Here is a 22,674-nt window from a genome sequence, read left to right on the forward strand (position 1 = left end):
CTTAAATATTTCAGGTTAGTTATCCTTTTACCTGTAGAGACGATGATAGGTGTCTAATTGTTCTGCCAAGCCCACGCACACTGCTTTCAATCGTATGTGATTGCATTCATGTCTGCACATTATTACTGTGTGGGGATGTTGAAGAAAATCCCGGTCCTAGCAATGCTGAGATGCTCGAAAAGCTGTTAACAGGTCAAGAGGCTATCCGTAGTCACTTGAAGGAAGTGAAATTGAAACTTACTGAAACTGAAAAGGTTCTGAACAAATTCGGTGCGCGTTTAGAGAAAGTCGAGGACAAACTGAAGGAAGTGAGTGAAAAAGTTGGTACCATTGATAGTCTAAATGATCATGTCATGAGACTTCAAAACACTATCACGCAGCAACAAAGTAAGCTTACTGCACTGGAGGACCGAAATCGTCGAAATAACTTGGTTGTCTTTGGAATTACGGAGGGGCCGAGTGAATCTGAAGAGGTGCTTCGGCGCAAAGTTATAAATGAAGTTTTTTCTGACAGACTTGGAATAAATTGCGAATCGGTAGCTAGAATTCACCGGCTTGGGAAATCCTCGTCAAACCGCCCGGTTATTCTTTATTTTCAGGACTATCTTGAGAAACAGAAGGTGCTCGGCAGATTTGCAAAGTTAAAAGGGACGAACATTTTTATCCAAAATGATTACTCTTTGGAAACCCTAAGAAGAAGAAAGCAGCTATGGCAAACTACGAAACACGAGAAAACGGGAAGAAAGTGTCACTCGTAAATGATAAACTTCGCATTGGAAAAACGCTTGACGTATGGGATGATGCATCTTCCACACGTGTTCCACTTCTAGCTGCTGACAGCCAGGCTTCCGAATCATAGCGATTACAGATATCTGAAAAATTTTTGCGTATCCTTTCCTTGAATGCCAGGAGCATTGTCAACAAAATAGATAAACCGGAAATTTTGTTACTTACTTACGACCCTCACTTGGTGGTTTTGACTGAGACCTCGTTAAATGAAAACATTTGTGATAGTGAAATTATTCCGCCTGGTTTTAGCATATATCGACGCGATCATGGTTCACGCGGTGGGGGAATTGCAGTGATTGCTAAGTATGGTATAGATGTTCATGTCATGCAACAAATGGAAGATCATGAGAGCTTGTTTCTAAACATCACAACAAATGAGTTGTCATTTGTACTCTGTGCGGTTTACAGCGCACCTGATGCTGATGTGTCTTTTCTTCCTAGACTGTGTGATCAATTGGTTAAGTTTTGCAAAGAAATATCATAATAACAGGAGACTTCAATTTGCCATCTATAAACTGTAAATATTTGGCGTACGGTGAATGCGCTAATACGGATGCTATTCTTGATATAACGCTTGCTTTGAATGTTGAACAAATTGTATATGACTTTACTAGAGAGCAAGCACTTCTTGACCTTTTTTTGTGAGTGAATCTTTTTCTAAATGTACTATTGCTGTTGAGCCGGGTATTTCAGACCATAAATGGTTGTTTTTCACCTGGTCGTGTCCCAGGGACGCAACATGCAGTCGGCCTAGTGCGACATATCATAGAGATTTTGAACGAAGTGATGATATCTCAATTATTGATTATTTAGAGAAAACATTGGTTATCGGTACTCATTCTGGGAATGTTCATGACCTATTGTGTCCTCTTAAACAAGTAGTGTCATTTTCTACTAAAAACATTGTACCTATGAGAAAGGCTACTAAAAATCGCAAAAATCCGTGGATTAGTCGTGAAATCATCCACATTAAACGCAAACTAAAAGGATTAAGAAAGAAACAAAATATGTGTACGAAGACCCTCATGGAACTGAGGAACAAATTGGCAATTAAGGTGCAATAAGCAAAGCATAATTACTTCACTTTTTCGCTTCAGGAATTTCTTAGAACTGATCCACGAAAATTTTGGCGTTACCTCGGAAAGACAAATGAGTCTGTTCGAAAAATTTCAGTAAATAATCACCTTGTCGATAACGCATCTGATATAGCTCACGCATTTAATGTATATTTTGACAGTGTTTTTTCCCCTAATGGCAACTACAGCATACACAAGGAACTTTCGAAGACAGATATACCAGTGATAACAAGCGAGGGGGTTCTATCGATGCTACGTAAATTGAACGAGAAAAAAAGCGCGGGTAAGGATGGCATCCCTACTGCGTTCTTGAAACGCTTTGCAGAGCAGATTGCAGACTACTTGGCAAATCTTTTTCAGCTCTCTTTAACCACTAGTGAGCTTCCTGATGACTGGAAGATAGCACGCTTTGTGCCGATATTGAAAAAAGGCGACAAGCTTAACATAACAAATTATAGGCCCGTGTCGATTATATCTACTTGTTCGAAACTTATGGAACACGTCATAGCTGGATATATAAGGTCTTTCTTGTCTAATAATAAAATTTTGTCGCCTTATCAACACGGATTTACCAAGGGAAGATCTACTACGACTCAGTTACTCACCACTGTACATGAGTTTATGATGACATTGGACCACTCGGGGCAAATAGATGCATTCTTTATAGATATTAGCAAGGCGTTTGACAAGGTGCGGCATACGAAACTAATACATAAGCTGAAATTAACCGGCCTTCCCTGCTACTTAGTGAAATGGGTTGAAGCATACTTGCATAGCAGAAAACAATTTGTTGTAGTGGATGAGTGTGCGTCTGATATGCTCCCTGTTTCTTCTGGTGTGCCCCAGGGCAGTGTACTCGGACCCTTGCTTTTCTTAGTTTATGTAAATAATCTCATTGATTTTTTGTCGGATACAGTGTGTATAAAACTTTTTGCTGATGACTGTACCATATACAAGGAGATATTGTGTGAGAGTGATCATGTTGTATTGCAGGAACCATTGTACCAGATTGAACAGTGGTGTCGAACTTGGGATATGGAAATTAACGTGCAAAAAACAGTCTTATTAACAGTTACACGTAAAATACAGCCTAGTTCTTATTCCTATACTCTTTGTAACCAAGCTATAGCAAAGGTTACAAGCTATACGTATTTAGGCGTTACAATTACTTCTAAATTATCCTGGTCAGGTCACGTTTCAGATATATGTGCATCAGCATTTAAGACTTTGTGTTTCCTAAGAAGGAAACTAAACAAAGCTCCAGCAAAGCTAAAGTTATTAGCGTACAATACTTACATAAGGTCGAAATTAGAATATGCTTCCGTAATTTAGGATCCCGAAACTAAGCAGGATATGTATAAACTTCAGATGCTGCAAAGAAAGGCAATCAGATTTATTTTTGGTAAATATAAAAGGTGTGACTCACCTACTAAACTTATGCAAGAACACGGGATTACAACATTACAGGTGCGTCGGAAATATGCTCGGATATGTTCTTGCATAACATGTTGAAAGGTAAATTTGACATGTCCATACCTTCATATGTAAAACCCTTAGACACCAGAAAGACTCGACACAATCATGACCACGCAATGAAACCAATATTTGCTAAAACCAATGCATTTAAACACAGTTTCTTTCCCCAGACAATTTCTGACTGGAATGCTATGCCTAAAAGCATTTTTGAGGAGACTGATTTTCAAACGGCACTGTAAAAATTGTTGTTTTAGTTTTCTTTTTGCTGGTTACTAAGCACGCATTATATGTGTAGCGATGTAACCCTGTTTGATTGTTAATGGCGTTATTAATTTGTAATCCCGATTTATACTAATTATGTTTTGATTTCCCACTCCTGCTTGGGCCTGTCATGGCCTGCAGTATTGTGAAATAAATAAATAATAAATAAAATAAATAAATTCATAGATCCAGTTATATACTGCGCATGCGCAGATCAGCATCACGTGGGAGGCATTGCCGAGAAACCCTCATTCAGTGAAAGGAGCGAGGGGAGGACGCGTGAAGGTAGCTTCTCCGCGCCTGCAATAATGGCACCTCAGTGAGGAATTCAAGTAAGGCGGCCTAACCGCAATTAAGGTTTCCTTACTGAGGTGAGGAAAGTCCATTTTTTATAGCTGGTGCGATCGTATACAAGATCCTTGCAGAGGTAGAAATAGAGTAATTAACATTGACAAAGGTAGTCGAGCACAACGTAGAAAAAATATAGAATAAATAAAGAACGAAAATACACATAGAAAAATGTATTCATAAACTCCACTGGAGTTGTTTTAGTATGCGTAAGCATTCCCCCAAATTTCAGTTGGCCCACCCCAAAATTTCAAGTTTCGCCACCCCTAAATAATCACGAGATGCGATTCACCGAGTGCAACAAAAGTGTCGTACATCAAATATACAGTTGCAAAAGAAGAGAAACGTTCCGGTGTTGTAATGAATGAGTACGTGAAGACGAATCGAATGTGAAGAATCGGTCCGATGGACATTTAGCTGACCATTGTATGAGGCGTCATCGCATGCAGCTTCTGAAGCATGCAAACAATTCTCAGGAAATTTAATGAGACACTGGAGAGGAAAAACGATGATTGGAGCTTTTGAATATTGTACAGCCATGCGCACATGACGTAATTGCAACGTATGAAAACTAACCTTTCCCAGCATGTGCGAGGTGTAGCCCAGCTCGTTCAACCATTCAGGAAGAAGTTTCAGGTTGAGGGGTAGTCCTCTGGGCTCTCCGTATAATATGACAAGATGCTGCATACCTGCAAAGTACAAGTGTTTTGGGAAGAGTAAGGACATCGCTACAAGTATCGAAAATTTAATCATACGTGCAACAGCTTTGGATTCCTAACTGTAATAAATTGGATCAGTCACGACAGAACAGTCACATTACAAAATTACACAACCAGCCAGTTTGAATGCTGGCTTTCTCATGTCAGGCTATTATTTTTTACCTGCATTGCTGGAAAGAGCTAGGTGGGTTCCAAGCCATGCAGGTGATGCCCTTTTGTAGGCGTTAGAGCTGATGATGAGCTGACGTTAGTTTATGATGCAGCCGCTGTTCTGCCTGCCTCATTGATGCCCATTGTCCTTAGGTGCATCCGAAGCTTTGTTCCTCTGAAAACTAAGAAACAAAACCCAAAGGTGCCTTGGTTGACTAGAGGATTATTACACATGTTCCGTCGCATTTCCAGATTGAGACGCCTAAAGTGTGCGGGCGACATCTATGCTACATTTGGGTTTCAAATTGCCACATGGTGTGGCACAGCAAGGGGACTGGAAAAGAAGAGAACGAGGTTCGTCTCGGCATCGCGCGTCGACGCTTACGCTTGCCTGGATCCTCATTCAGCCTGTATTCTACAACAGGGTATACGCGACAATTTGGTGGACGTGCTGGGTGCGCTCAACTTATGCAGGAGACCCCACTGGACAGCAAGAACCTCGCCCCACATTTGGAGCTGACTCCATTTCACTGCACAAGCCGGCGTATCCGAGGCCTTGCCCCAGAATTTGGAAACCTCCAGGAACAAGTGATGACTGCGACCACTGCGAGTTCTACGGAAAGGGTGACACCAACGTACCTCACGGGGCTGAACCCCCAAGTGCCGACGGCTTTTCATGGCGACACATTTGAAGACGTGGAAGACTGGCTGGCGGAGTTCGAGCGCGTGGCTGCGTGTAACGAGTGGGACAACAACGCCAAACTCAGGCACATGTACTTCAGCCTCCAGGATGGTGCTCGCACATGGTTTATGAACCTCGAAAGTGCCCTGTCATCCTGGCCAGAGTTCCAGCGCAGGCTACTGGAGACTTACTCCAGCCCCGATCGCCGGGAAAAAGCGGAGCGAGCCCTTCAATCACGCGTTCAAAAGCCCAAGGAGAGCGTCACGATGTACGTGGAGGACATGACGCGTCTCTTTCAGCGTGCCGACCCGAGCATGTCCGAAGAGAAGAAGGTGCGTCATCTGATGAGAGGCGTAAAGGAGCAGCTCTTTGGCGGTCTTGTCCGGAATACGCCCAAGACTGTTGCGGAGTTCCTCACCGAAGCCACCGCGATGGAGAAGACGCTTCAGCAACGGTCGACCACGTACAACCAGCAAGTCATTGCCGCCTGCACTCCGGATACGGCGGTAGGCTTCGGGTGCGACGTCGCCTTGCTTTGCGAGCTGAATCGCTCCGTGGTTCGCGACGAGCTGCAGAAACACCACGGTACGTCGCCACCTGCAGTCAGCTCCCTCGCCAGCGTCGTACGCAACGATGTGCAGCAGGCACTGCAGGCATCTATTTCCAGCAGTGAAGCATCACCTCTGCCAAGCGAGTCCCTGCGCAAGACTTACGCAGAAACATTGCTGAGCCCCGCCCAAGCTTTCGCACCTACTTATGTTGCATCGCCAGTCGCGTTGCAAGCAGCGCAAGCCGCTCCGACAACCCCGCTACCGTACTTCGACGACCGCCGAATACCCATGAGGAAATCAGAGGTTTAGCGGGTACCCGATCGACGACCGCTGTGCTACCACTGCGGCGAAGCAGGTCATGTGTATCGGGAGTGCCCCTACCGACGACTCGGACTGCGGGGTTTTTCCATCGATTCGCATCGACCTAGGTTAGGCCAAAGGCCTCCCGACATCGTAGAATTCCTCGACCAGCAGCGCAGGCCGGACACATTGCAGCGGCAGTCACGCTCACTCTCACCGCGGCGATATTTCCCTGCTCGTGATACCACCCCGAGGACGACGCAAGGGAGATCACCAAGTCCACGCCGGGAAAACTGACGTCAGCGACCTTCCAAGATGGGGCCGCTAATACTCGACGCGCTGAAGACCTCGTATCGTCCCTACGACCGCAGAACAACGAAAACACGATGACGCCAGAACCAGTTCCCGCGAACAAGATTTCACTGGACATATCTGCGTTGATCGACGGCAGAAAGATGAGTGCACTTGTAGATACCGGCGCCGATTACTCTATTATTAGTGGCAAACAGGCGAGCGTTCTGAAAAAAAGTTACGTTGCCCTGGAATGGGGCACCAGTTCGTACGGCAGGTAGCCACGTCGTCACACCGCTTGGCTTATACACCGCCAGAGTAGAAATTCGCGGTGCTGCTGTTCTCGCCACTTGTCTGGTTCTACGCGAGTGTTCCCGCGATGTAATTCTTGGGATGGACTTTCTCCGGGAATATGGCGCCATTATTGACCTCCGCGAGCGCTGCATCACTTTCTCGACCCAAAGGGAAACAACGCAGACCGACGCCATTGGACGCAGATCCGCACTTCGCGTTTCGGACGACAGCATCACGATACCGCCGCGTGCGAGTGTTATGGTTCCGGTCAAGTCCGAGGAGCTACAAGACGGTGAAGCCATTGTAGAAGGCAACATTTCTATGCTACTGACCCAAGGTATTTGTGTAACGCGAAGCCTTGTGGAATTTCGTGATGGCCAGACAGCGGTCCTCGTTACCAACTTTACCTTTGAGCATCGGCACATTTTTCGTGGCACTGCCGTCGCCTACGCGGAACCATCAACGGAGATTGTCGAGTGTTTCGCTTCTGAAGTGGACACAGACGACGGTTCGCTCAGAGACATCGATGTGAACTCTGAGCTTACGGATGACCAAAAGAACGCACTGCAGGAACTCTTGAATGAATTCCGGGCGTGCGTCGCTCGGTCTACTAAGGTTGGCCAAACGCCAATCACGAAGCACCGAATAACGACATCCGATGACGCACGCCCCATCAAACAACGGCCTTATCGTGTCTCGCGGAAAGAACGTGAAGCAATTCAAGCCCAAGTCATGGAGATGCTAGATGATGGTGTCATTCAGCCTTCGCACAGTCCGTGGTCCTCCCCGGTCGTTCTGGTAAAGAAAAAAGACGGAATTCTTCGTTTCTGTGTTGATTATCGACGCCTGAACCATGTTACCAAGAAGGACGTGTACCCACTACCGCGTATCGGTGACTCTTTGGACAGGTTGCGGCGAGCTAAGTATTTTTCGTCTCTAGATCTTAAGAGCGGTTACTGGCAAATTGAGGTAGATGAACGAGACCGCGAAAAAACTGCTTTCGTCACTCCAGATGGCCTTTACGAATTCAGCGTACTTCCTTTCGGTGTCTGTTCGGTACCAGCAACTTTCCAGCGAATGATGGACACCGTTCTCGCTGGTCTGAAGTGGCAAAGCTGCCTCGTCTACCTCGACGACGTGGTTGTTTTTTCGGCGACATTTGACGACCACCTGAAACGACTGCGGCAAGTCCTCGAAGCCATCCAATCGGCTAAACTCACCCTTAAGCCTCAGAAGTGTCATTTCGGCTACAAGGAGCTGGTGTTTCTGCGACACGTGGTCAGCGTGGAAGGCATGACCCCCGGTCCCGCGAAAACTGCCGCTGTAGCCACGTTTCCAACACTGACTGACAAGAAGGGTGTCCGACGCTTCCTGGGCATTTGCGCATATATACTACCGGCGTTTCATCGAAAATATTTCGAAGATGACGGAGCCGCTGACTCGCCTCACGAGGGACGATGTATCGTTCGTCTGGGCCGCAGAGCAAGAGACTGCTTTCACCGAGCTTGGACAGCGTCTGGTGTCAGCACCAGTTTTGGCCCACTTTGACGAAGAGGCGGACACGGAAGTTCGTACAGACGCCAGTAACATTGGTCTTGGTGCGGTGCTTGTACAACGGCAGGAAGGTATTGAAAGAGTGATCGCATACGTAAGTCGCACGCTGTCACGTGCAGAGACCAATTACCCCACCACGGAGAAAGAGTGTCTTGCCGTCGTATGGGCGCTGACCAAGTTTCGACCTTATCTCTACGGCCGCCCGTTCAAAGTGGTAACCGATTATCACTCGTTATGCTGGCTTGCAAATCTGCGGGACCCTTCTGGACGACTGGCATGGTGGAGTCTACGTTTGCAGGAATACGATGTGACCATCGTGTACAAGTCGGGCCGCGTACATGAAGACGCTGACGCACTCTCGCGCGCCCCCATCGACACTACCGACCAAGACATTGAGGACGACGGTGCTTTCCTTGGGGCCGTAAGCGTTACTGATTTGTCCACACGACAACGCGCAGACGACGCACTACGGCCTATATTCGAACATCTGGAAGGAAGAAACCCATCAATACCGCGGCATATCGCTCGAGGGTTGTCTTTTTGTTTACGACATGGCGTCTTGTATAAGAAGAGCTCCGCTGCCACCAACAAGACCTACCTTTTGGTCGCTCAAGCAGACTTCCACGCTGAAGTTTTGTTCGCCTGTCATGACGAGCCTCCGCCAGGCCATTTGTGTTTTACGCGAACGCTTGATAGAGTGCGCAAATCCTACTACTGGCTCAGACTTGCCGAGTGTGTTAAGCGGTACGTCCAAGCCTGCCGTGAATGCCAGCGCCGAAAGTCGCCAGCTGTGAAGCCTGCGGGATTGCTGAATCTGATTTACCCACCTGGCAAACCTTTCGACCAGGTCGGCATGGATCTTCTGGGCCAGTTTCCACTGTCATCTTCTGGCAACAGGTGGATAATTGTCGCCACAGATTATTTAACGCGGTATGCTGAGACAAAGGCCCTGCCTCGAGGCACAGCTTCCGAGGTTGCCCAGTTTTTCATACAGAGCATCGTCCTGCGGCATGGCGCCCCATCACACGTCATCACAGACCGAGGAAAAGCCTTTACAGCACAGCTCATTGAAGACGTTTTTAAACTCTGCTGCACGACCCACCGAAGGACAACTGCCTATCATCCGCAGACAAACGGCTTGACCGAAAGACTGAACGAAACGATGACTGACATGCTGTCTATGTACGTAGAAGTACAGCACAAGACGTGGGACGAGATACTCCCTTACGTAACGTTTGCCTATAACACTGCTACGCAAAAAACAACACGCTTCACGCCGTTTTACCTCGTTTACGGCCGTGAAGTGCAGACTATGTTAGAAGCAATGCTGCCGTGCGACAAAATCGATCATCTCAATCTCGCCCAAGATGCCGAACGTTTCGTGCAACGCGCTGAAGAAGCCCGTCAGCTTGCCCGAGCGCACATAAAGAAACAACAGAGCATCGATGCGCACCGTTACAATCTCCGCCATCGGCAAGTCGAGTTCCAACTTGGTGATCAAGTCTGGGTCTGGACTCCCGTGCGCCGAAAAGGACTATCTGAGAAGCTTTCAAGTCGCTACTTCGGACCTTACAGAGTATTGCAGCGAATTAGTGACGTGAATTACGAAGTCCTTCCTGACGGAAGCTAGCCTCCCCGACGTCGACAACCGCAATCGGAAATTGTGCACGTTGTGCTGTTGAAACCGTACTATAGCCCCTAATATCCGACGTTTTCAGCCACTTAGGTTAGATTTGGTTGTTTGTCGTCCCTCAGTGCCTTGTGACTATATTGCACACCAAAGTGATTGTGACTACAACCTATGTGTTCGTCCTAGGCCATCTCGGCGCTCTCACGTCAAGCCTGTGTATGTTTGCCTTCTTTTTCTTTTTTTGAAGAGGGGGTAATGCCACATGGTGTGGGACAGCAAGGGGACTGGAGAAGAGAGCGAGGTTCGCTTCGGCATCGTGCGTCGACTCTTACGCTTGACTGGATCCTCATTCAGCGTGTATTCTACAACAGGGTATACGCGACAATATTATGAATGTTTAAGTAACTATAATGTTACTTTAACTAACTTATTGCGCAGTAGCTCTAGAATATTGTGGACCGCAATTTTTGCGAACGTAAGTCCTAGGCATACTATTATATTAACAATATGCCCTCTAGTCATCCTAAGCTAATCGCCACGGCATTTAACGCGCATTTTCAATCTGTTTTCATAATAGACGCCTGTGTGGTTGCGCTGTAGTGAACTTCAAAGTACCCCAGGTGGTCAAAATTAACCCGGAGCCCTCCACTATGGCGTTCCTCATAATCTGAACTGGTTTTGGCACGTAAAACCCCAGGAAGCAGAACAACCGCGAAATTCCTCCTTACAGCAGTGATGTGCATCCCCCTATTGAAGATGCCTTTGTCTTTGATGAAGGTGTTTTTAACATGATCCTGAACCTTGACAGGAAAAAGAGCTTCGGCCCAGATGAGACTCCCAATACTTTTCTGCGTCGTTATTCTTTTTGGTGTTGTCGCTTCCTAACGCTTATATTGAAGAAATCACTATCAACTAGTATAGTCCCTTCATCATGGAAAACAGCAATAGTTAATCCGTTGTATAATTCTGGCAACAAACAGTGTCCTAAATTACAGGCCGATATCTCTAACATCCTACTCGTGCAATATGTGGGATGGGAGCACATACAACACAGGCATATTTCTGACTACCTTGTTAATAACAATATTTTATCTAACTTTCAACAAGCTTTTCACCATGGTTACAATACTAATACTCAACTGATAGAATTTAGTCACGACATTGTCAATGCGCTTGATTTAGGTTACCAAATTGATTCTATCTTTATCGACCTTTCCAAAGCTTTTGATACAATTACTCACTCCAAACTTTTATGCATGCTTGACTCGATATTTAACAATCCCTCTCTTGTTACGTGGATCGCTAGTTTTGTTACTGGCCGTTCACAAAGCGTTTGTTTCAGGAACACTAACTATTGACTGCTGTTGACTTAACATCCGGTGTGCCACAGGGTTCTGTCCTGGGGCCATGTATATTGATGATTTACCTTCTAACATATACCTGTCAACATACGTTTACACGTGGACGAGTTCGTCCTTTATAAAACTATAAAGTCACCTAAAGATCATGTTCCTCTTAACGGTTCGTTTGAGAATTTCTAGTAATGGTGTAAAACCTGGCAAATGACTATAAATTCGAAGAAAACCGTGTACATGTCATTTTGTAGGCGCTTGTTTACATCCACGTTTGCATATGCACTTAATGCTTGTACACTGGAAAGAGTAAGAACATAAATACCTGGGTCTTTCTTTTACTAATAAAATGTCATGGGCCCATCATATAAATTATATTTGCTACAAAGCAGTTAAAAAGCTGGGCTACTTACGGCGTACTTTGCGTACAGCTCCTCTAGATACTAAAGCAGTCAGTTATCAGTCAGTTATCCGGCCACTTCTGAAGTATTCCTCTGCGTTATGGAATCCAGATAAGAAATCAGACACCATGAAGTTGGGAATAGTCCAGATAAAAGCTGTCCGATTTATCTACCGTCGATATGAGAACAACTTTTCACCGTATTATAAACTTTCAGAGTTAAATCTAACAACACTCAGCATCCTCCGCAACATAGAAACCCTAAAGCTATCGCACTCATAAATTAACTGATCGAACACTCCTTGCCTTACTTTATTTTCCCTTTAACCATTGAATATTGGAACTCTCTGCCTTGTGCCATTCGTTCCCTTCCGTTGGAAGGTTGCTTCTCCTTGCTTCTCTTGCTTAAAATTTAATGTTATTGATCTATCTTTGGTGTTGTTTATGTTTTTTGGTCTCGTGCTGCTGATATTTGCACTTTGTGTATGCTCTACAACCGTATAATTCCCCACTCCTGCCATAGCCCTAACACGTCTGCAGTATGTAAAATAAATAAATAAAAATAAAATAAAATAAATACCTAAATACGAATAGTCTTCGAACAAGTTTAGAAACTTTCAAATTGCCCAATCTGCGCGATATGTGACAAATTTATTCCCAGTGGCCTCAGCACACACGAAATATGAGAAGTTACGTAGTGGTACAGGCTACGTCACTCAGAGTGAGACCTAAGCGGCTAAATCTGCGCTCACAAATGAATACACAATATGAAAATAAATTGCCGATTTGCTCCAAATGCTTCATTTGTGTTTTTACAGCGAAGCTGCTAGCCACTCGGTGGTCGCCATTTTTCGTGTTGGTTCGTGAACAACATATATCATCATCAACAATGGCTCATACCCTCTTAAGCAAGCAAAAATGCAATGGCTCATTCCCGTCATAATGCATATTCTACAGGCGCTCAGTAAGGAGAAGCGAGCATTGCATACATTCATTGAAATCACCCACAGAACAGACAGAACAGCATATGTTTCAATAAAGAAAAAGCTCAAAAAAGCATTCGAACTATCAATAAAGCATTGCACACCCCCCTCAGCAGTTGTAGTCGTGGTTTCGCAACAGCTTCGTTAGACATGCACTTTTACACGGTCGGGATGGCATTTTCTTTATAAATGACACATCATAAAATCTAACGACAGACAAAATGACTAACTGGGTAACTAAACTTGGAATATGCTAGTATTCCAAGATAGTTTCATAGTAGTGAAAAAACGGCTGCTGATTATTTGAAAATTATTCGAAAAGTACGTGATTCGACCTCATTCGATTGCGGTCGATTCGCAGTCGATTCGGCTTTAAAAAATTCCTTTCCCACACACCTATAACTCCTCACATCAACAATCAGACGAACCTGTGTGTATCGGGTAGCGTCCAGTCATGATGGCGGCTCTGGAGGGAGTGCACAAATTCTGGTGGTATAGCCTAGAGAGACGAACTCCGTTCCAGGCCAGGGCGTCAATATTGGGCGTCCGTATCTGTGCTACTCCCGTGTAGCTGAGGTCGGCCCAGCCCTTGGAAAGAACAGCAGTCGAATTGTCAAACGAATGATAAAACTACTCCACACAACATTGCTACTGTTTTTTGAGAACTTTAGAAGTGACGGAATCGAATTACTCCACCTGGAATAGTTTTTTGGGTGACTGCCACCGCTTCGAAGGCTATTGACCCTTTTCGCGGCGATCCCGTGGGCGCTGCCATGTTTTATCACGTAGTGACGCGTCAATTTCTTGCCTCAACTGCCTCCGTTGCCTCCTTGTTTACAATGGAAGTGTATGACGCCGGCGCCGCTTAGAAAACCTCTGTTTTCGGAGATATCGTAGACGGTGACTAGGTGGATGACACGAAGCTTTGATCACAGCTTCAGAGAACATGCAAACGCGCTTTCGAAGCTGATTAAGCTATGTCCAAACGGCGCAAGCTGCGTATATGGTGCTTGTTCTAAAAGCGGGGCTAAATATGTATTCCAAGCTATCCAAACATTCCGCTCATGAATTCAGTCAGGATTAGTGTGTTTTGCTCTTAGTTCTTTATTCGGCGAATATTTTGAAGCAGTGGATTGTCAGTTTCTGACTCAGTGAAGTTCCTCAGTGCGGCCACTATCTGATTATTTTCTGCCTATAGTTATAATCGCTCGCGGGTGTGCTCAGTTCCGATATATTTGTTCTTGCTGCGCACAAGGCTTGAAACGTAGCTGTTTTGTACATTGTAATACCCTGTAGCAAATACGTATTACAGCTAGCAACTCGCTTACTTTTGTGGACCGTCACGAAACATGCAGCTTCGACCATTCGTGCACCATAGGTGTAGTCCGTCATTAATTGCGCGTATACAGTGCGCATATATTCAAGTGTGCGCCCATTCACTTATTCTCGATACGTCGGCGATAAAGTGGGCGTAAGTATTCCGGCCATTTGGGACAGATATGTATAGATATCGTGCGCCAAACTTACTATGACAGGAAGCACGCTACTCCCTTTGTCATTGTTTAACGAGTGGTACTCACGCTTGCCGACTTTCTGGGGATGAAGCCCTTTCTTTGAAGGTTAGCGATACAAGGCTGGCGGATGAGCAAATTTCTATATCCTCGAGGAAAGCCGTACATCACGAAGTGCCGGTAACACGTTCGGACAGTTGCAGCAGCGGTCCACGACCCTGGCCACACAGATTGCAGCCAACTAGTGCACACGTCTTCAATAGAGCACTGCACGTGCTCGGGCTTACCCGAAAGCCCGGGCCCGGCCCGGCCTACGGGCCGGGCCGGGTAGAGCAGTTTTTTCACGGGCTCGGGCCGGGCTCGGGCACGGCGTGTGCTTTTTGACCCGGGCCCGGGCCGGGCTCGGGCTTTGTGCGAATTATTCTCGGGCTTCTCAACTCTGAAAAACATGTATTTTTCGGTCTCGGGCCGGGTTCGGGCCAGTTTCGAGTCGGGCTCGGGCCGGGCTCGGGCTTAAGATAAAGGGATGGCGGGCCGGGCCGGGCGGGTAACGTAGATTATTTCCGGGCCCGGGCCGGGCCCGGGTCTCACCATAAAAGTTTTTATCGGGCTTGGGCGGGCCGCCCAATGTAAAAACGGGCCCGGGCCGCGGCCGGGCCGCAAAAATCAGCCCGTGCAGTGCTCTAGTCTTCAATCCACATGATTCACACAATCCACATGACAGCATGACTGGAGCACAGTGTGCCAGCGAAAACTCAGTTGCATTTCCGACAGCTGACCGCACAGAAGCAAGGTAGAAGCGGGAATGGTTTCGTTTTCGTGCGCGGTCGCTGACGAGAGGTATGGCGCGCCGCCGTAAGCGCCATCTCGTTTCTATAAAGCAAACTGCTCCGCGAAAAGGGTCAATAGAGCGAACGCAAATAGTCTCGCATGGTCTTCTGCGTTTCAGAACGCACCGTTCTACATAGGTTTGTAAGTTTTCTGTCACAGGCAGGAAAATCACACCACACGATTTTTCAAAATATCCAGCTTTCTATTGAGCTCATGTTCTCTCAGGTACCATGAAAACATCCCAATAAACGCAGATAAAAAGCCGTTGTAATGTATTGATGATTTTAAAAGATCTTGGCAACGCCCCTCTTCACCCATTAGTTTGTTACTGTCACATATGTTTTTGTATGAGCGTCAGCTCCAGCACTTCTGAAGCCGCAGCACCTCGAAAGCGCAGCACTTTCGATACCGAGCCTTTTGTTGAGCACATTTGCTGACTACTAGCGAGTACTGTGGACGCCTTCAACGCATCATGCTGTTGCGTCAGATATGCTACAGCAATTCCGATAATTGTCTGCTAATGTGTACTCATTCTCTGACTCGACTGTTACTTTGCTTTTGATTACTTGCTTTTACTTGATTAAGTATGTTTACCCATCACTTTTCCCGTGCCAACGGAATGAAGTATGTATGCTGTATGGTGTGGAAATGAGTTACCGGGAAGCTGCATGGTCCCTTCAAAGCGATCTGATCAACTGAGCCGGATGGTTTCACCACAGGTGCTTTTTTTTCGTTTTTTAATTATGTTTTTTTTTTCTCCTTTTTTATTACGACCTTGACGCGGCTACGACGACCTCACCAGATTTTTTTTAAAACGAACGCTTTACTAACCTAGTCGAGCCGACTTTCACCATTGCCAGCAATTTGACCTTCATTTGACCACAGCTGCTCATCACCGCAGCAACGCAACGCATCACGTGACTCACCGCGCCGAACTCCGCCGCCGCCGGCTTGGCGCATTAGCTCTCCGCAGATGGGGGCTGGGTCGGTGGGTCGCCGCCTGACCACGTGACTCGCCGCGCACCTGGCTAAGAGGAGTCACCCGCTCGCCTAGTCAGTGCGTTAGCGCTGAGACGTGCCTTCGCAACCTAGGCCTTACACTATCCTACAATGGAACTATCGTGGAATCCACAACAAAAAAGTCGAATTCTCTGTTTGGATTGATCAAGACCCAGTCCCTGATATTATATTGCTGCAAGAAGCTAACCTCTCGCCACTCACCCTGCACGGTTCCCGCTTTTTCAACCAGCCTTCTATACCACCCCGCTATGCTCGCCAACAAACTCTACCTCCCCCTGGTCTTTCTCGCGTTTTGGTGAAACGCTCTGTTCCAGCTACGCAAGTACCAACGTCTCACCTAAATACAGCGACTCACGAAATCACAGCAGTTATTGTGCAACTGTCTGTGTCGTCGGTGTACTGGAAACCTGCTCCCGGTGACACGGACGCATCATGGCTTGCCCAAATTACAAACCCCACTCCCCATCTTTGTGTCATTGGCGGCGACTTCAATGCCCTACATCGCACGTGGAGCTATGCAGACGATACTGCCCGCGGTTCATCGACTTTACAATCTGCCGAGCGAGTTCATCTTTCATTTCTCGATTCGCCAGACAGACCCACCCGCTACCCTCTACATGCGGCTCAATCAACCACCACGCCGGACCTTACCTGACTCTCTCAGAAACTTACGGGTACGTGGAATGTCCTTGCAGACGCCAGGGGCAGCGACCATTTTCCTATCGGAATACAACTCACGGCACTGAGCCGCGCAAAAGCCCGCTCACCTGTTCCCATTATTAAGTGGGATGCATTCAGAGCTGCACTCGAAGATCTCTCCCCAGAACAGCCATTGTTGACCACTTGCAAGAAGCCAGGCGTCCCGCCACACGTAGTTTGCAGCTTACCGACTCCATGCCAGTCGCCGACCAACATCTTCTAAACCTTTGGGTGGCCAGGCAAGAAGCCCAAGATATCTATCTCGCCCACGGCAAAACCATACCTGACATAATTCGCCTTAACCGCGCAAATGCATGCCGACTGAACCGAATACGCCATCCGACTGGCTCGTGAAAATTGGCAGTGGCATTGCGAATCATTTGACAGCCACACAGGAGCCGGCCGCGTTTGGCGCACCTTCAGAGGACTATCCCAGCGCTCCCGCCTTCGTACAGCAGGAGAAGACCTAGCGCTTTTTCTCCGAATCACCACTCAAGAAGTGGCAGACATCGCCGGAACCGCTTTTTTCCCAATGAACCGCCCACCCTCATACGACCCCTCAAACATAACCTCGAACCCAAGTCCACTTGCGATGGATGATGGAATGAACTCACCCTTCACCAAGGCGGAGCTTCGTGCTACACTGCTTTCCACCAACACGTCCAGCGCACCAGGCCCGGACGGCATTAGTCTGCATTACATACGTTATCCTCCGCAACATTCCAGATAATACCCTCGAGGAACTTCTTGCTCCCTTTAATCAGGTTTGGGACATTGGAAAGCTGCCCGATTCATGGCAGCTATCAACGGCCATCCCCATTCCCAAACCCGCAATATCACCCTCTATTCTTAGCAACCTTCGGCCTATATCAGCAACTTCCCCGGCCGGAAAGCTTCTGGAAAAAATGGCACTGTCACCTTGACTGGCAGGTCGAAAGCAACAGACTCCTTCATGCCTGCCGGACTGGCTTCCGCAATCAGCACAGCACAACAGACAATTTGGCACTACTCTCGCAGGACCTTATACACAACCGCCATCGCTTGGATGTGAAGCTTTTGGTTACGGTCGACATGAGCAAGACGTTTGACTCCGTACCTCAACCCTCGATCCTGGCTTCCGCAGCTGGCGCCGGTATCACAGGAAAACCCTGGGCACACATACGCGGATTTCTCTATGACCGTGAATTCCAAGTCGCTGTAGGTCAGACACTCTCCGCACTGAAGAAATCACGAGTGGGAGTGCCGCATGGCGCAGTCCTCTCACCGTTGCTGTTCAACTTGGCGATGGCACCACTTTGCTACCGCCTGGCTAAGATACCTGGACTTCGCTTCAGTGTGTATGCGGACGATGTCACAATATGGAATAACGGCGACTCCAACGGCGACCAGTCCGATGTTATTCAAGTCGGACTCGACACCATTGCCACACTTCTGAAGGAGGTCGGTCTCACACCTTCTTCTGAGAAAACTGACTTCGTACGCGTACTACTGGGCACGAAGGCAGCCCGTTCTGCCTCGCAATTTTCGTTCACCTTTGATGGAGAGCAAATAACTCAGCAATATAGTGTTCGAGTTCTAGGCATCTACATCGATGCAGATGGTGGTGCAGCAACATGGCTTCGCAACATCACTCGGACCTGGCATCAGATCCTCCATCTAATCCGCCGCATTGCGTCCAAGAACTACGCAGTGAGGAGCGAACTTTCCGCCGTCTCATGACTGCTCTACTAATCTTACGTGCTGTATATGGCTATAACTTCTACAGTCTTAGCCAAAACCAACGAAACAAACTGGAATCGCTCAACCACCAAGCCATGAGGGTTGTCACCGGCCTGCCGCGTTTCACACCCTTACACCGACTTGCCCAAGTGGTCCAGATGAATCCGATCGAGGCAATAACCGAGGCTGTGAAGCATTCACATCAGTTCCGACTAAGAGCCACGATATCCGGTCGGAGCATCATTTCACTTCGTCATCTGCCAGTCCTCTCAGCGCCTCTGCCCTCTTTCCCTGCTCCGTGGGACTGTCCCCTGACCGGGGACTTTGCACCGATTCCCCCAAAACATGAATGCCAATCACGCAGACAGGCAGTTGTCTTACGCAAGGCGGCATGAGGCAAAAGTTCGCGACGCTCCTCTCCATCACCACGCTGTCTACACCGACGCCGCCTTCAGTGACGAAGCTTCAGCCATAGCCTACTATTGCCCGCGCACTGCCACGTCCTACTCCTCCGGTTGTCTGCCTGCAACGACCCATTAACAGCGGAACTGGCTGCGATATCCGCTGTATGCGACGCCACCCTTAAGCCTCATTTCGCAGCCTTCACTAATCACACTGTTTACAGAGACCCGCAGGCCTCCATAAAAGCCTGTGCCCGGCTGGACTCGTGCAATGGTGCTATTCACTGAATACAATGGGCGATGCGAATCGCCGACGAGGCTGGCCACACTGTCCGCCTCGCATGGGTACCAGGTCACGTGGGGTCACTGGCAACCGATTGGCCGACTCTCTGGCGAGGGAACTTCTCTCCTGCCCCTCAGAGACGCGACCACAAGTGCCTGACGACCCATACCCCTTCGACACGGACACAGTCCTGGCAGAGGCGAAAGCTGCTCGAGGGGCCGCGCTCAGGAACATCCTCCCGGAAAATACTACGCCTCTGCCGGGGAAGTTTATCCGTGCTGAAGCCACACGGCCTGAGACGCATCGTCACGGAGACAGCAGTGACACCAGCCTGCCGTGTGATGATTCGCCTTCAGACCTGGGAATCAGCCACTTGCCGCTCCCGTCCAGGGAACCAGCTGCTGGATCAGAATCATATGCTCTGGGGCTGCTGGGATCTCGCGGAGCACCGGAGAAGAGCGATAGCCACCCTCCCCCTTACTCTGAGGCCTCAGGATTTGGACGCCTGGCGCCTTACCACTGGTCCCACCGAGAGACAGCACCTCATATTCTAGTCATTACTTCAATTTTTACAAGAGTAAAAAATTATGAATAATATTTGAACCACTTCCTTTACCCCTCCCCCCACCCTGATGGATTCACTTCCTGGGGGCGGAAACTTTTATGATTATTTTAATAAACGTTCTAACAACAACAACCCTCAAGGGCTGCAGAAGATAGCGCCAACCTTCCTTTCTCACAACGAACCACTTAGTAGTAGTAGTCAATGCGAGCTTAGCCGTGGATGAGAGCGAGGCCGGGCCGTCTCCTCGGGCCGTCTTTACTGAGGCTTTGAGCTGTCGTCGACAAGCGGCGCGTCTGACCACCTCGCGGATATCGCACGCGAACTGCTTCACTGGAGAGGGTCCGGAATGCCAAGCGCGCGAAGCTATAGCGTCGGAGAGTGAGGAAGAGCGAGCCGTTCTTCTCGCAAAACGCATCGACTTGTTGGCTTATAATTTATATCTGGCTTAACGATGAGTGTATGCCAAATTATAATAATTAAGCTAAATCAAAGGTTAACCAAGTGAAACCAAGACTTAACCAGGCTAAACCAAGCTTTCGCTTTGCATATCCAGGGTTAGCTGAGCTAAGCCGCAGTCATTTTTACTTTTTAGTGCCACTGATGCATCTCCCGCATACGGGAGCTCCATGCATGGGAATAATGTGTAACAAGCATGGGAATTATGGGAAGGACAGTCATGGACAGCCTAATCTGAAAGAAACGAACAGCAGACAACAGATACTGGTGGCGCGGCCCAGCTGCGAGGACGGAAAGCAGCGACGAGATAAAACTTGTGTTCGAATGGGTCGTTTTTCTAGCGCACGCGTGTTTCTTCCGATTTAGCTTATCTGGAAATTACTTTTTTGGAACCAGCTTACGTTTGAAAGTGATGCACCTGATCATTGGTGGCGCTTTGAATGACGAAATGAACTATATTTTTGTGAACAGATTTGTAGTATACTTTGCTAGCCCTGATTTCCTTAGTTATTGTGGTGAGATGAGCGTGCATGCAATCAGCATCAAATAATAAAAGCACACGAGAAGAGAACCACATTTATTTTCGCTGCAGCAGTTTTTTTCACGTCTAATGCTAGCCATCCTGTGTGGCAAGGACGCGTATAAGGGCGAAACCACGTCGCTTTGACGCAGCCGCTCCCATTCGTCAGCGACTGCCGCCCACAACTCATCAGCGCTGCTGTTGTGGAAGCGTTTCTTTGCCAGAGACTTTTTCATCAGTGCTTAGATGTTTTCAATTAGTTTTAAATTGGGGCAGTTGGAGGCCAGTCAAAAGTCGAATTCTATCTTCCAAAAGAGCTTTAACTTGTTTAGAGTGGTGCACGGGACATCCATCGTGCTGAAATACAGAAGGCCCGGCCGGAAACGGCCCATTGAGAATAAAGCGCACCATTACGGTGTCTATGACGTCGCACTAAAACTCGGTATTGAAACGTCCCTCTATCCTTTTTATGGGACCTAAGCCGTCGCGCGACAACATGCCCCGCAGGTTCACCGCGCGGTGCCCGCTGGATCGCACAGCATGCACGTAATCTTGGTGATGGCTGTAAATAATAAATAAATAAGCTGCTTAAATTTTAGTTGCTAGTTTTTAAAACCCGCTTTTATAAATTATTTGGTGGTAATCAGCAATTTCTTATTGAGTGAAATTCATCCAGGGACATCAATGAAGATAAAAAATTACCGATAATTCATAGGCTGCGAAACTCGGTGTTGCTGATCCAAGTGTGTGCAGAAGGTGCTCTCGTCGCTGAACACCACTATGTTGCAGTCGACCGCCCACCAGGTGCGATGTTGCTCGGCGAACGAGAGGCGTAGCTGGCTGTCGAGCGGAGAGAAAGGGTTTTTGGGTCGAGATGCGGCTGTAGAGGCCTGCTTCTTCCAAACGACGCCTAATCAGCCGCTCACTCAGGTTTAAACCGAGGTTGTAGCGAATCTCGCTTGCCGTGTCAAAGGGGTCCACTACACATGCCGCGGCACTTAGCAGGTCTTCAGGCGTCGTCGCTCGAGAAGACATGAGGCGTCGTGCAGGTGGCCCTCTTGGGCGAAGGCTAGGCAGATTCGGTTTACCGTTGCCAACGACCGGCGCATATTTTTGCAAGTTCACATTGCGCTACCCCGGCTTTCGACATTTCAATAATAGCAATCAGTTCTTCTATCGGTACGCACGACATTGTGGTTGCTTCTAAAAAAATTAGCAACTGTCGTCCACGGCTAAGGTAAAAAATGTGTTTCAGGTGTCATGATGTCCCATTTATGTTCACTTTTGCTGATTACGTCATAAAAACATTGGCTTAACCCCACGAAAGGTTTCCAGATGAGGTAGATTTCAAAAAACGCCCGCGTAAAAGCTGCTCAGTAGCGTAGCAGAAGAAATCGGCTGATTCGCACGGCAGCAGCGAAGGGCACATGTTTTATTTCGTCGCAGCTTCCCGTTCTCGTGGCTGGGCCGCGCCACCGGTGTCTGTCGTCTGCTGTTATTTTGTTTCAGCTTAGGCTGTCCATAACTGTATATGGATTTGTCTAAACTTCGTCCTTGTAGCTTCAAACGGCTGCGTGACTCGGTAAATTCATCGTTCTCAACAAAGTGCTGTGTAATACTTAAATGAACATTAGTACAACTGACCGACGACAGGATTGGTAAACAGGACCTCTACCACAGAAGCCGGATATTGAAAACATTACGCGACGCACCCATGCATTGACAACCGGCTTAATGCGGCCTTATGAATTCCTCGCGGGCGAGTCAGCGCGTTGAGATGCTTAGAAGGTTTCGATATGTCCGCCTCGAGAGG

At 47.7% G+C, this 22,674-nt stretch overlaps 1 protein-coding gene across 1 annotated transcript in view; it reads right to left on the bottom strand.

The window, feature by feature from the left end:
• LOC119439933 (arylsulfatase B) overlaps window positions 1-22,674 on the bottom strand; it is a 322,975-nt gene that overhangs the window by 155,094 nt on the left and 145,207 nt on the right. Inside the window, exons 3-4 of the mRNA XM_049661199.1 lie at window positions 13,285-13,444; window positions 4,527-4,639 (exon numbers count right to left, since the gene is read on the bottom strand). Of these exons, the coding sequence (XP_049517156.1) occupies window positions 4,527-4,639; window positions 13,285-13,444 (273 nt within the window). The remainder of the gene's footprint in view (window positions 1-4,526; window positions 4,640-13,284; window positions 13,445-22,674) is intronic.

This window comes from Dermacentor silvarum, chromosome 2 (assembly GCF_013339745.2).
Source record: "Dermacentor silvarum isolate Dsil-2018 chromosome 2, BIME_Dsil_1.4, whole genome shotgun sequence".
NCBI lineage: Eukaryota > Metazoa > Arthropoda > Arachnida > Ixodida > Ixodidae > Dermacentor > Dermacentor silvarum.